Source organism: Sinocyclocheilus rhinocerous, unplaced genomic scaffold (genome assembly GCF_001515625.1).
Source record: "Sinocyclocheilus rhinocerous isolate Xijiao unplaced genomic scaffold, SAMN03320098_v1.1 scaffold2189, whole genome shotgun sequence".
In the NCBI taxonomy this organism is placed as follows: Eukaryota; Metazoa; Chordata; class Actinopteri; order Cypriniformes; family Cyprinidae; genus Sinocyclocheilus; species Sinocyclocheilus rhinocerous.
The window spans coordinates 42816-54831 of record NW_015645558.1 but is presented as its reverse complement, the minus strand read 5'-3'; the positions used below and the strand labels follow the sequence as shown (position 1 = coordinate 54831).

Below are 12016 nucleotides of genomic sequence, written 5' to 3'. Positions count from 1 at the left end.
AAGGAGGGGGCTTTGTAGAAAACGAAGCGTTTGAGAGAGGCGGGGCATAGAGGACCTACAATAATGTACAGTATTTGAAAAATAATGTGTTTTTTGAAAATTAAAGCATGTCAACATATATTCTGTTACACCAAATACACAAAATAATGATCTTTAAAAAAGCATCATATGACCCCTTTAATATAATGCGCGAGCGTGAATCTCTCCGCTCGCACGCGGTTTTCTTTTGCTCTCGCACAAAACCTGACGCGTGCGCTCAGATACACGCTGCTCTCGCCCAGAGAGTGTGCGCGCACTTAAAACGTGTCTCTCCTCTCACTCAAACTGTCCTGTGCACTCGCAAATCTCTCTGTGCTCATGCGCTAGATATTAATTATTTTCGCACCTGAATTAAACGTTGTCAAATGTTATCAACCTATCAGATTTCAAAGATGGATCTGTAATTTCTTTATAATTTAATACTACTACGTCATAATAATCAAATATTAGAAATGAATCGGGTGCTTGGATTATTTGTAAATAGGCCTAACCTAGTTTAACAGTTTGGTCAAACTGAGCGATTTATCTAAACACAAACAAAAAAGTAGGCCTATATGATTCTTAAAGTTCAATCGGTTTGAGAGTGCCATTGAATGTGTAGCTATAGGGTTTTCATGAAAAAAAAAAAATTAACTAAAATCAGAACTGAAAACAAACACTGGATTTAAAAAACAAAACAAAAAATTTTGAGAGTGCCATTGAATGTGTAGCTATAGGGTTTTCATGAAAAAAAAAAATTTTTACTAAAATCAGAACTGAAAACAAACACTGGATTTAAAAAACAAAACAAAAAATAAAATAAAATAAAAACTCCCAATAAATTCCAAACAGTGATTCTATCAGAACATTTATTGTGTTATATCTTGCATCATTTACGTCTATTTTTGCATTTGATGTTGATTTGATAGGAATTGTTACTATTGCCATCATTTCTAATATAGGCCACATTTCATTAACATTGCTAAATATTATTAAACTGGAAATAAATTAAAGATCCATCTTTGATTGTCAAAAGAATTCCAGGTTCAGTTCCCTCTCAGCCAATTAGATTTCACATGGTATTTTCATCGGTCAGTTGTGGAGGTCTGATTGTTTAAAGCTTTATTTATATAGTGCCTTTTAAAAGTGTTTAAGAAGTATTTTACAGAGAGATGCATATGTGCATTCACAGAAAAGAAAGTACAAATACAAACATAAAAGAGATAAAGTAGTAAAACAAAGTGCAATAACCAGTTTATGTTAAAACAAAAATACAAAAATAAAAAACAAAGGAAGGCCTTTAGTGAAAAAATCTGTTTTCTTTTGACAACGTTTAATTCAAGTGCGAAAAGAATATCTAGCGCATGAGCACAGAGAGATTTGCGAGTGCACAGGACAGTTTGAGTGAGAGGAGAGACACGTTTTAAGTGCGCGCACACTCTCTGGGGGAGAGCAGCGTGTATCTGAGTGCGCGCGTCCGGTTTTGTGCGAGAGCAAAGGAAATCCGCGTGCGAGCGGAGAGATTCGCGCTCGCGCATTATATTAATATGCTTTCGCGCTACAATAAAGCGCTCTCGACATTTGTCATTAAAATAACGCCATACAACTCCCATGATTCCACACTCAGTCACGGCGTCATCAAACTACGCCTTTGCTTCTTTGTTTATTTTGAATACGCACCCTCTAGCGGCGAAAATTACATATCGTGCCTTTAAATTTGACACTGATGTGGAGTCTGAAGTCATTTTTCATGCTTAGTCTTTTTTTAAGACCTGGATAGTTATTGTTGTAACAAATATTTGCAAACTAAATATTTGCAAAACAAAAAAACAACAACAAACAAAAGGACAAACTATACTGCTACTTAGTTGCCAAATATTAATTAATTTACTGTTACTAAATATGGTTACTTAATGTTACTGCTGCTAAATGTAGTTTAAAAACATTGCAAAAAATGCTGGATTGTTAGTTATAATACAATTATTTAGAAACAAAATATTTGCGAAAAAACAATTCAAATACTAGATTACGGTTTGCTAAAAATAATAAAAATATTTCCAAAAAAACGCTGGATTGTTAGTGTTATAAAAACAAATATTTGCAAACAAACAAACGAAAAGTAAAATAATAGATGCTGGATGTAGGGCTGGGCAATTTTTCCGATTGTATCGATTAATTCGAATTTAATGTTTTGCCACGATTTTATTTTTTAGAAATCGAAGAATCACGATTTTGAAAAGAAATATTACCAAACGTTAGAATTAGACACTTTGACAATATGCCGGTGATAACAGTAAAGAGAAAAGAACGATCCAACCGCATGTCAGCACACGATTAACCACTCACGTGACACATTCATATCGCTAGGTGCCATTCACACAGAAGGCATTTTTTTTGCTGACAAAGATGCGAATAAGAAAAACATGCAACATGCATTCTGAAGAAAAAAAACAAACAAAACGAGATTTAATTTTTTTGCCAAATCACCCAGCCCTACTGGATTGTTACTAACTTTAAACAAAACATTTCCAAAAAAAAAAAGAAAACGCATGAATGCATGCAATTCTTTACCCAGTGTTGACTTTGGGGAGCTGACAGTTGCTGGCGGTGGCGAGTTTCAAGGCAGCGGGTGGCACGTTGCTGAGACTTCTGGGAAGGTGACGGGCATTGAGACTGGCGATAGAGGGTGTGGTGACGCCGAGTCGTAGGTTGTTGCCGATCAGGACCTGAGAGGTGGAGTTGGCTGTGTTGTTACCATGATTACCTATAGGGTTGTGGACAGTGTGGGCGGAGCTTGTGATAGAGTTGCGAGTGGAGGACAGGAAGGTGGGCGGGGCAGCGGTCAATGTTGGTTGGCTAGTGAGGACTGAAGCAGAGGATGTGGCAGAGATGCTCAATCCCTTGTAAACTCCTGTAAAGCAAACAATAATTAGTTGAAAACAATATTATTACAGGATGAGCAAATTCAAAAGATTTAGCTGGTCCAGAACACAAACCTGAAGCTTGGACGACTCCGTTGACGCCACCTCCTACGCCATCTTCTTTGACCTTTAGGGTCAAAAGCTGGTCAGAGGTCATGAGTGCAGAGGCGGCAAACTGGGCACTGACTGAGTCCAGCGTCTTGGACACAAGAGACTGAGGACACAGCAGGAGAATGTTACACAAGCCATCAGACTTCCAGACACGAGTGATACTTGTGTGTCTCCGTTACACACCTGACTTGAGCCTGTGTCACTGGCTTGTTGTTGTATCTGCTCCAGCTGCTGTTTCTGCATGAGGGCCAGCTGTTCTTGATGCTGCTGATACTGCTCAGCCGTGAATGCTGGAACACAAAACAGAAATATTATACATCTGACATACAGTCACACTCTCACAGCGTTTCTTGTTCAATGAAAGAGACTAGAAATCTCTTTCATTGAGGGGGGTTGGGGGCTAGGGGCAATAAAGCAATAGCAATAAAACATGGAAGAAATGTTGTGTGATTATTCCTTAAAAATTTAAGTTTTAATAATTTTAGTAGTAGTACTAATAGTATTAGTAGTATTATGTACATTCTACTGAACAATATCTCTGGCACAGTGTCTTCAAGTTAATCCGAACTTTTATTTTGACGTGAATACCTTTAAATTTCTGTGATATGAGGCTATTTTTACTCAAATGAAACGGTAAAATGAAGTAACTCTCAGAGGAGTTTTGGAGATGTTCATGTATTTATGTCCTCATTTAGTGAGACGACACACGCTAATATCTCCGCGAGCGTCTCGCGCGCTTCAGTACGAGTGTAGTAAACAAAACCGCACGTCTGCATCATTCATTAACACTGACACGCAGAACATGCAGGATTCATGTTTAAATAGTCTTTTTGTGGCTTAATATTTACAGATACTAGTCCATATTTAAGTGTAATCACCTACTTTTGATTAATTCATTTAAAGTTTGACAAATTCTGTGACATTCCGCCTTATACAGTAAATTCTCGTTTTCATGACTGGATTCCGCGATTCCGTCTGCATTTTCCGCATCGCGGAAATCATAGCGCCCTACCTGTGTGTGTGTGTGTGTATACATCGCGGCGGAACTCCGCTGTGCGCGATACAGAGAGCAGAGGAGAATTGTAAACGCGCGACCATGTAGAGACAAAAATGACATGCCGTCGTGTAAATAAGATAAATAACATAAGGCTATTTAGTTTGTTTAATAAAACAACAAGGTATAGACCTGTTCTACAGGAAATGTAATCTTAAATGACTTCTGTTGTGATCTGGCGCGATATAGAAAATAAAATTTAATAAAATTAACTTGACCTTCAAGGGGGGGGCGGGGCACCCCCTAATATAATGGCAGGGGAAATACTGCATCAGAGAAACAAAAATGCCATTTCAAAGTTGGTGAAAGTCACTATTTTGCTGAAGTATTACAAAAACATTTGTTTAGAATAACGTGCACTGATGAACTGCACACAGGGTCAAAATCAGCAAACGGTCCATTTTACTGTTCTTTCCATTTAAACTAGCTAAGAATAAACCAATCAAATCAATATATTCTCTCATTGTAATGCGGATCATTTTAGTTACTGAAACGACAGCATTATAAAGGTTTCTCATCAAAAAGAGGACAACAAGTGAGCTGCAACCATGTAGATGATATTAAAAACTGGAGCGATACACGTGAAACAGGAGAATAGACTGCATCATTTGCAAACGCTGTGCTCTGAACGGATCTCATTTAATGCTGGACGCATTTAATGAGATTTTATGAAAAGCTGCAGCTGTGCATCTGATGAATATTTGCTTCTCCTGGTTTATTGCTTTCCTTTGTCAACGATGAGCCAAATGTCACAATCGATTTGTCCTCATTTAAATATTTTGTAATATGAAATTATTCACTGGTCAAGTGTTGGCAGACATTTATAGACTCTTATGTGGGGTTGTGAAACTGAGAATCAGTTGCATTTAATAAAACACTAAAATCAAGTGGTTAATGTTAATGTCTGGTTCTGCAAACGGCTCAGTAATGCTTTTGCAGCCATGTGAACAAAACACTCCGAAAACATTGACCAAACATAAGCCAGAGGTGCCCAAATGTTTTACTATGAAGAAGAGCCAAAAATCAAACATGTTTAAAACTTGCAGGCCAAAAATAAATGAGGCATTATATCAAAATATTTTTGTTTTCAAAACATAAAAAAAAAAGAAAAAAAGAAATTGCCTGATTTAAGCTAAAGCAATATATGATAAAGGCTAACAATTTAATTATAGCAATTAAAATATAAACCTTGAGAAACTAATTGTATTTATTACTTTTTATATGAAGAAGAGCCAAAAATCAAACATGTTTAAAACTTGCAGGCCAAAAATAAATGAGGCATTATATCAAAATATTTTTGTTTTCAAAACATAAAAAAAAAAGAAAAAAAGAAATTGCCTGATTTAAGCTAAAGCAATATATGATAAAGGCTAACAATTTAATTATAGCAATTAATAAATAAACCTTGAGAAACTAATTGTATTTATTACTTTTTATAATTTTATATATATATATATATATGTGTGTGTGTGTGTGTAAAATAAAAAAATAAAATGCTATATAAATAATAATATAATATAAAGTAATATAAAAAATAAATACAAAAAGAATACAATAAACATTAAATATAAATATTTGTAAAAAATTACAACACAATATAATAAAAACAATACAATAACAAAATAATACCAAAAATTAAGAAAATGTACCCATTGGAAAAGCCACTACATAGATTGCTCTTACTATGCAAATCCAAACAGACATTTTTGGCCATGATGCTTCATCTCCATATTTCATCAATTTCGCACTCCAAGCGTGAGGAGTTAAAAGCAAGTTAAAAAGTTAAACTCAAACACATCTCAACCCTTGCACTGCTTCACTGTGTACAGCAGACACAATATTAAACCAGAGGAATTATACACAGCTTCCTTAAAATCTTCCCTAAATCATTTAAACAGCCTACCGAGTAGTTATCCCTAGAGAAAAGGGCACTAGCAATGAAGGGCCGAAAATATAATTCCCAAGCATCGCTGCAGCAAACACTGAGCTTTTTCAATTATAATAGCCGTCAATCATTCAGTGTTTATTTCCAGACTTCACTGACGATGCTGAATTAAACATGAGCAAACAAACAGTTCCAGCACTTCGCATGCACACTAGTGTGCGAGTCCACTCACCTACTGCGGGTGGTCCCGTGCCTGCTGTTCTGCCCAGTGTACTGCCACCCGGCCCCGCGCCGCCCCTCACCAACCCCCTAAATGGTCTCCGTAACAGCGCATCCCCTGCGCCTGATAGGCTACTTAGTGTCCGTGGTTTAAAGTGCCTCCAGCGGCACGCTTTGATATTTCGGCGAATCTGCCTCAGGTCTGAATACGTGGTATGAGAGGAAGAAGAGGATGAGGTAACGGTCTGGGAAGTGGTTTCCGGGTGGAGAGGGGACGCAGGGAATGAGAATTCCGGCTCTGAATCAGAGTCCAGACTTTGGAATAATCCATTTAAATCTGAATAGGCTCGGTCCAGAAGAAACCTGAGGAACAGAATAAATATGATTAAGTAAACACAAAGTACAATTCAAGAAGTCAGTCAGAACGAGACCGACTTGACTCACCTGCCACCCCGTCCCATCCGACGCCGTGCCAACCCGACACAGCAGCGGGGAATGGTGAGAGTGGTGAGGGAGTACCGAAACTTCGGGTCACATGACCCTCCTTCTGTTTCTCCAGACCAGGGCCAGTCGCCGCTCTGATCCAAACGGGGCTGCAGGAACAACACAAACCAAATGAGAATGTGACAGAAAATTGTAAATGAAACTAAAAGTACAGAGAAAAGAGTAAATGAAACCGGAAATGAAATACAGGGAATAACGGCCTGTGACTTGGTTAAAATATTGAATACTTATTTGTCAATCATACAAATAATTCACATAGACATCTTAAAGGTACAGCTGCAAAACTAGCGTCTCAAGAGATTTGAAACAGCGCTGTAGTGTCTACATGGCTGTAATGTACATCAGGATATGCTGAGGTGCAGAACAATAGTGGAGAGGAAAGAGGAACGATGAAAGAATGTGTAACAGAGGAAGTGCAAGGTATGAGATATGAGGTCAGCGATCGACACCTACAGCGTGATAAACACATCCTGCTTTCCGCCTGAAGGCAAACGCTCCATCGGGCTCGTTCTCTTCCTCGGCCTCTGATGACCCAGAATGTATCTGCACAACAGGAACAGGAAGTCTTTTATGCACTTATTTCATGAACAAAGAAGTCTAAAGTTCACAAATGAACATTACAAAATCTAATTAATTTAAATGTGAAGTGTGCAGTTTCTGTGCACTACTATTCAAATGTTCGTGGTCAGTAAGAGTATTTTCTTCAATTGCTTTCATTCAGTGAAGATGCATTCAATTGATCAAAAGTGACAGTGAATACATTTACGATGTTACAAAATATCTCAATTTCAAAGATTTCAAATAAAGAAATGTAACAGTCAAATAAAAAATGTTTCTTGAGAAAGATCATGTGACACTGAAGACTGAAGTAATGATGTTTATGAATGAAGCTTTGCTTCACAGGAATAGAAAAAATATATGAAAAAGATATAATATATAAAAATAGAAAATCATCAACATTTCGCAATATTATGGTTTTTACTGTATTTTGATCAAGTAAATACAGCATTGGTAAGCATAAGAGAGTGATATTGTAGCTATTGGATTCTCAAACTTCTGAATGATATTGTAGCTCTGCCCCCAAATTAAGCCATGGATTAAAAAAAGTAATTAAAAACTTTGCCTTTAAACAGTGATTATATCCAGTCAAGCAAATGCCCTGCATCTGTACCTGTGAAAATGGCTCGTCATCAGAGCTGGGGAAGTCGTACTGGTTGAGGTCTTTGGGGTTAAAGAGGGAGGGGCCAGTATGCAATGGGGCGGAGAGTGGTGTGATTTTGGGCTTCTTCTCGTACTTCCTCTTTGTTCTGACCACCTCTGTCTTTTCAGGCTGAAAGAGAGAGATTCATGTACTGTGTATAAGTCATGTTTATCACCTGAAATGTGCTGCGACTTCTTTTCAAAGCATTATACATTTACATTTGTGACCCTGGACCACAAAACCAATCATAAGGGTCAATTTTTCAAAATTGAGATTTATACATCTGAAAGCTGAATAAATAAGTTAGGCTAGGATGGGACAATATTTTGCCGAGAACTATTTGAAAATCTGGAATCTGAGGGTGCAAAAAAATCTAAATGTTGAGAAAATCGCCTTTAAGGTTGTCCAAGTGAAGTTCTTAGCAATGCATATTACTAATCAAAAATTAAGTTTTAATATATTTACAGTAGGAAATTTACAAAATATCTTTATGGAACATGATCTTTACTTAATATCTAAATGATTTTTGGCATAAAAGAAAAATTTACAAATATACCCCAGCGACTTAAGACTGGTTTTGTGCTCCAGGGTCACATTTAGTCATTATATGATGTAATTAATGACAAGCAAGCAAAACGTGTGCCTAGCGCATACATTTGGATTTATGTTTAACCATCAGGTAGTTTCAATTTTGCTTTAAATCTAGTTAGGCATGGGGTTTATAATAAATTATGTTTATAACGAAGGCAACTATAATTTGTTTCTTTTATACCTGTAGTTCTGAATTTAATAAAATATGGCTCATACATTGATTGATGCGACTTGTTTTTTTTTTTCTTTTCACAATGCAATTTTGACGGAAAATATGGAACATTCACAACCCATTTTACTGCCACAATGTGAGGGATTGATGATGTCAGGTGAAAAATTAATGTTACTGTATTTTGTCAAAAAGAATAACATGCACAAATGAATTGTTCCCAATAAGATCAGGAACATACAGTAGTAGGGTAAACTGTGATTTCATTGATATGATGTACCCACCCTGGTCTTGTAGTCTTTGAAGTCTATGTGGTCCTGGTGGCGGTACTGACTGCTGCTGGAGAAGGGTATTATGGGAATCTTGTAAACAGGTTTTGCCATAGCAAGTGCTTCTGCCATCACCTCTGAACCAAAGTCCGGCATGGCGTTCCTGAAGCAAAAGAGTGGACATTTTTAAAGGAGGAAGTAACTGGTCTTTACAAATAGTTTATACTTTTTTTTTTTTTTTTTCCAATCTCATTGAAATATTTATTTATGTATACACACAAATTACCCAACATATCATAGTGATTAAAGATGACAAATTAATAATGGAGCTTGATCATGTGGCCTTTATGAACAAACAAGGTGAACCATAATTGCTCATTCAGCCATATAAAACATGCCCCTTAATTAGGGTATGCAATGATGCCTAAGCCAATTAAAAATACATGACCCATTCTCAATATGCATGAACACGCACACAGTATAACACAATTATAGAAGCAATTAAGAAAATTATGGAGTCAAGCAGGTTATGCATATTAAAATGCAAAGTAAAGCAGGGCTCGAAATTAACTTTTTTACTTGGTAGCACTGGTGCTCCCAACTTCAAAAAGTTAGGAGCACCAGCAAAAATTTAGGAGCACTCACCAAAAATTTAGGAGCACCACAACTACAAATTATATATTAACAGATTTTATCCTTACATTCTTAACTTTAATGCAGATTTTGTATTGGTTAATATTAGATGTCAATCTCTCAGTAATTTCGGGAGCATATGCGACCAAAATGGTCGCAATTTCGAGCCTTGTAAAGTTAAGCTGGATTGTGTAATTCATTATAACAAACACACGCAGATACACCATTGATAAAAACACTTCTGAAAGTGAGTCTACGTACCTCTTCTCCACAACCTCCAGTGTGAGATGAAGCAGCTCTCGTTTGCTTTTTTCTCGTTTCTTGATCATCTCCAGGATAGTGACGGCTCGACTCAGGTCCCTTCTTAGTTTGAGCATCTTCTCATAGGACGCCTCGTCATTCTTACGGTTCTGGGGAACCATGAACGATACCATTAGTGAACTTCATTATTACTTAACCAACATTTAGTGGTCAGTATTAAAAGCCTTAAAGGGTTAGTTCACCCAAAAATGAAAATTAGGCTGCGTTTTACTCACCCCCGAGGCATCCTAGATGTATATGACTTTCTTCTTTCAGATGAATCCAGTCGGAGTTATATTAAAAATTGTCTTTGATCTTTCAAGCTCTATCATTGCAGTCAGCGGATGTTGCATTGCTTCAGTCCAAAAGAAGTTAAGTAAAAAGCGCCCATGCATAAAAAAAAAAAGTGTCTCACACGGCTCCGGGGGGTGAACAAAGGCCTCCTGTAGCGAATTGATGCGTTTTTGTAAGAAAAATATCCATATTCAAAACGTAATAATCACTTTAATCTAGCTTGCGCCAGCAGTTGTACACAGAAGCAGTTCCGGGAGCATGACGTATGAGTTCAGCATTGCGCATGTGCCAGTGAGTCTCGTGAAAACCAACGTTTGTTTACAGGATCAAAGGAAGCAAAGTTTCCTTACTTTAGCAAAGGAAAACCAGTCTCCTCTTGGCTTATATCGAAATCCTCTGACATTCTTCTTTACAAATCCTCGTTTTGTACTTCTTGACCGTTGTTTTGTTCTCTCCGCTGCGTCATTCCCCCGGAACTACTTCCATTTACAACAGTGAGCGCAAGCTAGATTCAAGTGATTATTACGTTTTGAATATGGATATTTTTCTTACAAAAACGCATCGATTCGCTACAGGAGGCCTTTGTTCACCCCCCGGAGCTGTGTGAGACACTTTTTTTATGGATGGGCGCTTTTTATTTAACTTCTTTTGGACTGAAGCAATGCAACACCCGCTGACTGCAATGATAGAGCTTGAAAGATCAAAGACAATTTTTTATATAACTCCGACTGGATTCGTCTGAAAGAAGAAAGTCATATACACCTAGGATGCCTCGGGGGTGAGTAAAACGCAGCCTAATTTTCATTTTTGGGTGAACTAACCCTTTAATGACAATACAAGAACAAAGGGAGACCAAAAGTCTTTGGTTTTTATTTAGAACACTAACTTGATTTATGTCAAACTGCAGTTGTAACAAAAATGTTTTGTTGTCGACACAATTTCATGTTTTTTTGACAATTTCAATATCACATCAAAATATGTTATTGTGCACAAAATCAACATGTGCATCATATAAATTTCATATTTCTCAATCAAGAAAAACCTGCTTCATATTTTAAAGCAATTAATCTGGTAAACAGAAATAGGATGCGGTATAGACTCAAATCTATATCCCTTGTAAATGCCATGGACCTTTGTTTCATGATTATGCAAATGCTACTCTGGCACCCTTTTTTTTTTAAAAGCATAAACTGAACAATGTTTTTTGTAATTTAATGAAACTCCCTCCCCCTTTATCTTTCATGCTTGACAAACATTTTAAAATAACCAGAGGAAAGATTCCTAATTATCCACCATAAGACTGTATTTAATAATCACTATTAGACCCTGACGTAATGAACTATGAAAAGTGATATTTTTTTTTCAGTTCAGCAATGCTCAAAACTAAAAGTCATCTAATAATGCTACAGAAGGACAATCATCAAATAAACAGCTGATTGTTTAAGGCAAACTCCTGCAAGTCATAATGAGACAAAATTCAAAACAAAGTTAAAGAGCTAAGCCTGGCAGAACTTTAGCTTGATAAAACAAGTGGGTTTGTAGGGATGTAACGATTCACTCAACTCATGATTCGATTCACGATTTTTTTTAACAAAATGAGATTTAAGACAAATTATAAATTAAATGTGTCCTTTTATTATTGCTTAGACAAAATACTGTACGTTTCTTTGTGAAATTGCACAAAGAATTTATATACTAATATAGCACTTGCATATTATTGCTCTTTTGTTGGTTTTGATTGCTTCTATTGTCCTCATTTGTAAGTCGCCTTGGATAAAAGTGTCTGCTAAATAACTAAATTTAAAAATAGGCTAATGTAAATGTAAATAACAAAACTAAATTGAAAT

The 12016-nt window shown here is 36.6% G+C and overlaps 1 protein-coding gene across 3 annotated transcripts in view; it reads right to left on the bottom strand.

Annotated features, from left to right (window-relative positions):
• LOC107706605 (enhancer of polycomb homolog 1-like) overlaps window positions 1-12016 on the bottom strand; it is a 45771-nt gene that overhangs the window by 3826 nt on the left and 29929 nt on the right. For all 3 annotated transcript variants that reach the window (XM_016510358.1, XM_016510359.1, XM_016510357.1), the window contains exons 5-13: window positions 9837-9985; window positions 8958-9105; window positions 7884-8042; window positions 7166-7255; window positions 6653-6801; window positions 6222-6571; window positions 3234-3340; window positions 3015-3153; window positions 2590-2929 (exon numbers count right to left, since the gene is read on the bottom strand). In XM_016510358.1, the coding sequence (XP_016365844.1) occupies window positions 2590-2929; window positions 3015-3153; window positions 3234-3340; window positions 6222-6571; window positions 6653-6801; window positions 7166-7255; window positions 7884-8042; window positions 8958-9105; window positions 9837-9985 (1631 nt within the window). The remainder of the gene's footprint in view (window positions 1-2589; window positions 2930-3014; window positions 3154-3233; window positions 3341-6221; window positions 6572-6652; window positions 6802-7165; window positions 7256-7883; window positions 8043-8957; window positions 9106-9836; window positions 9986-12016) is intronic.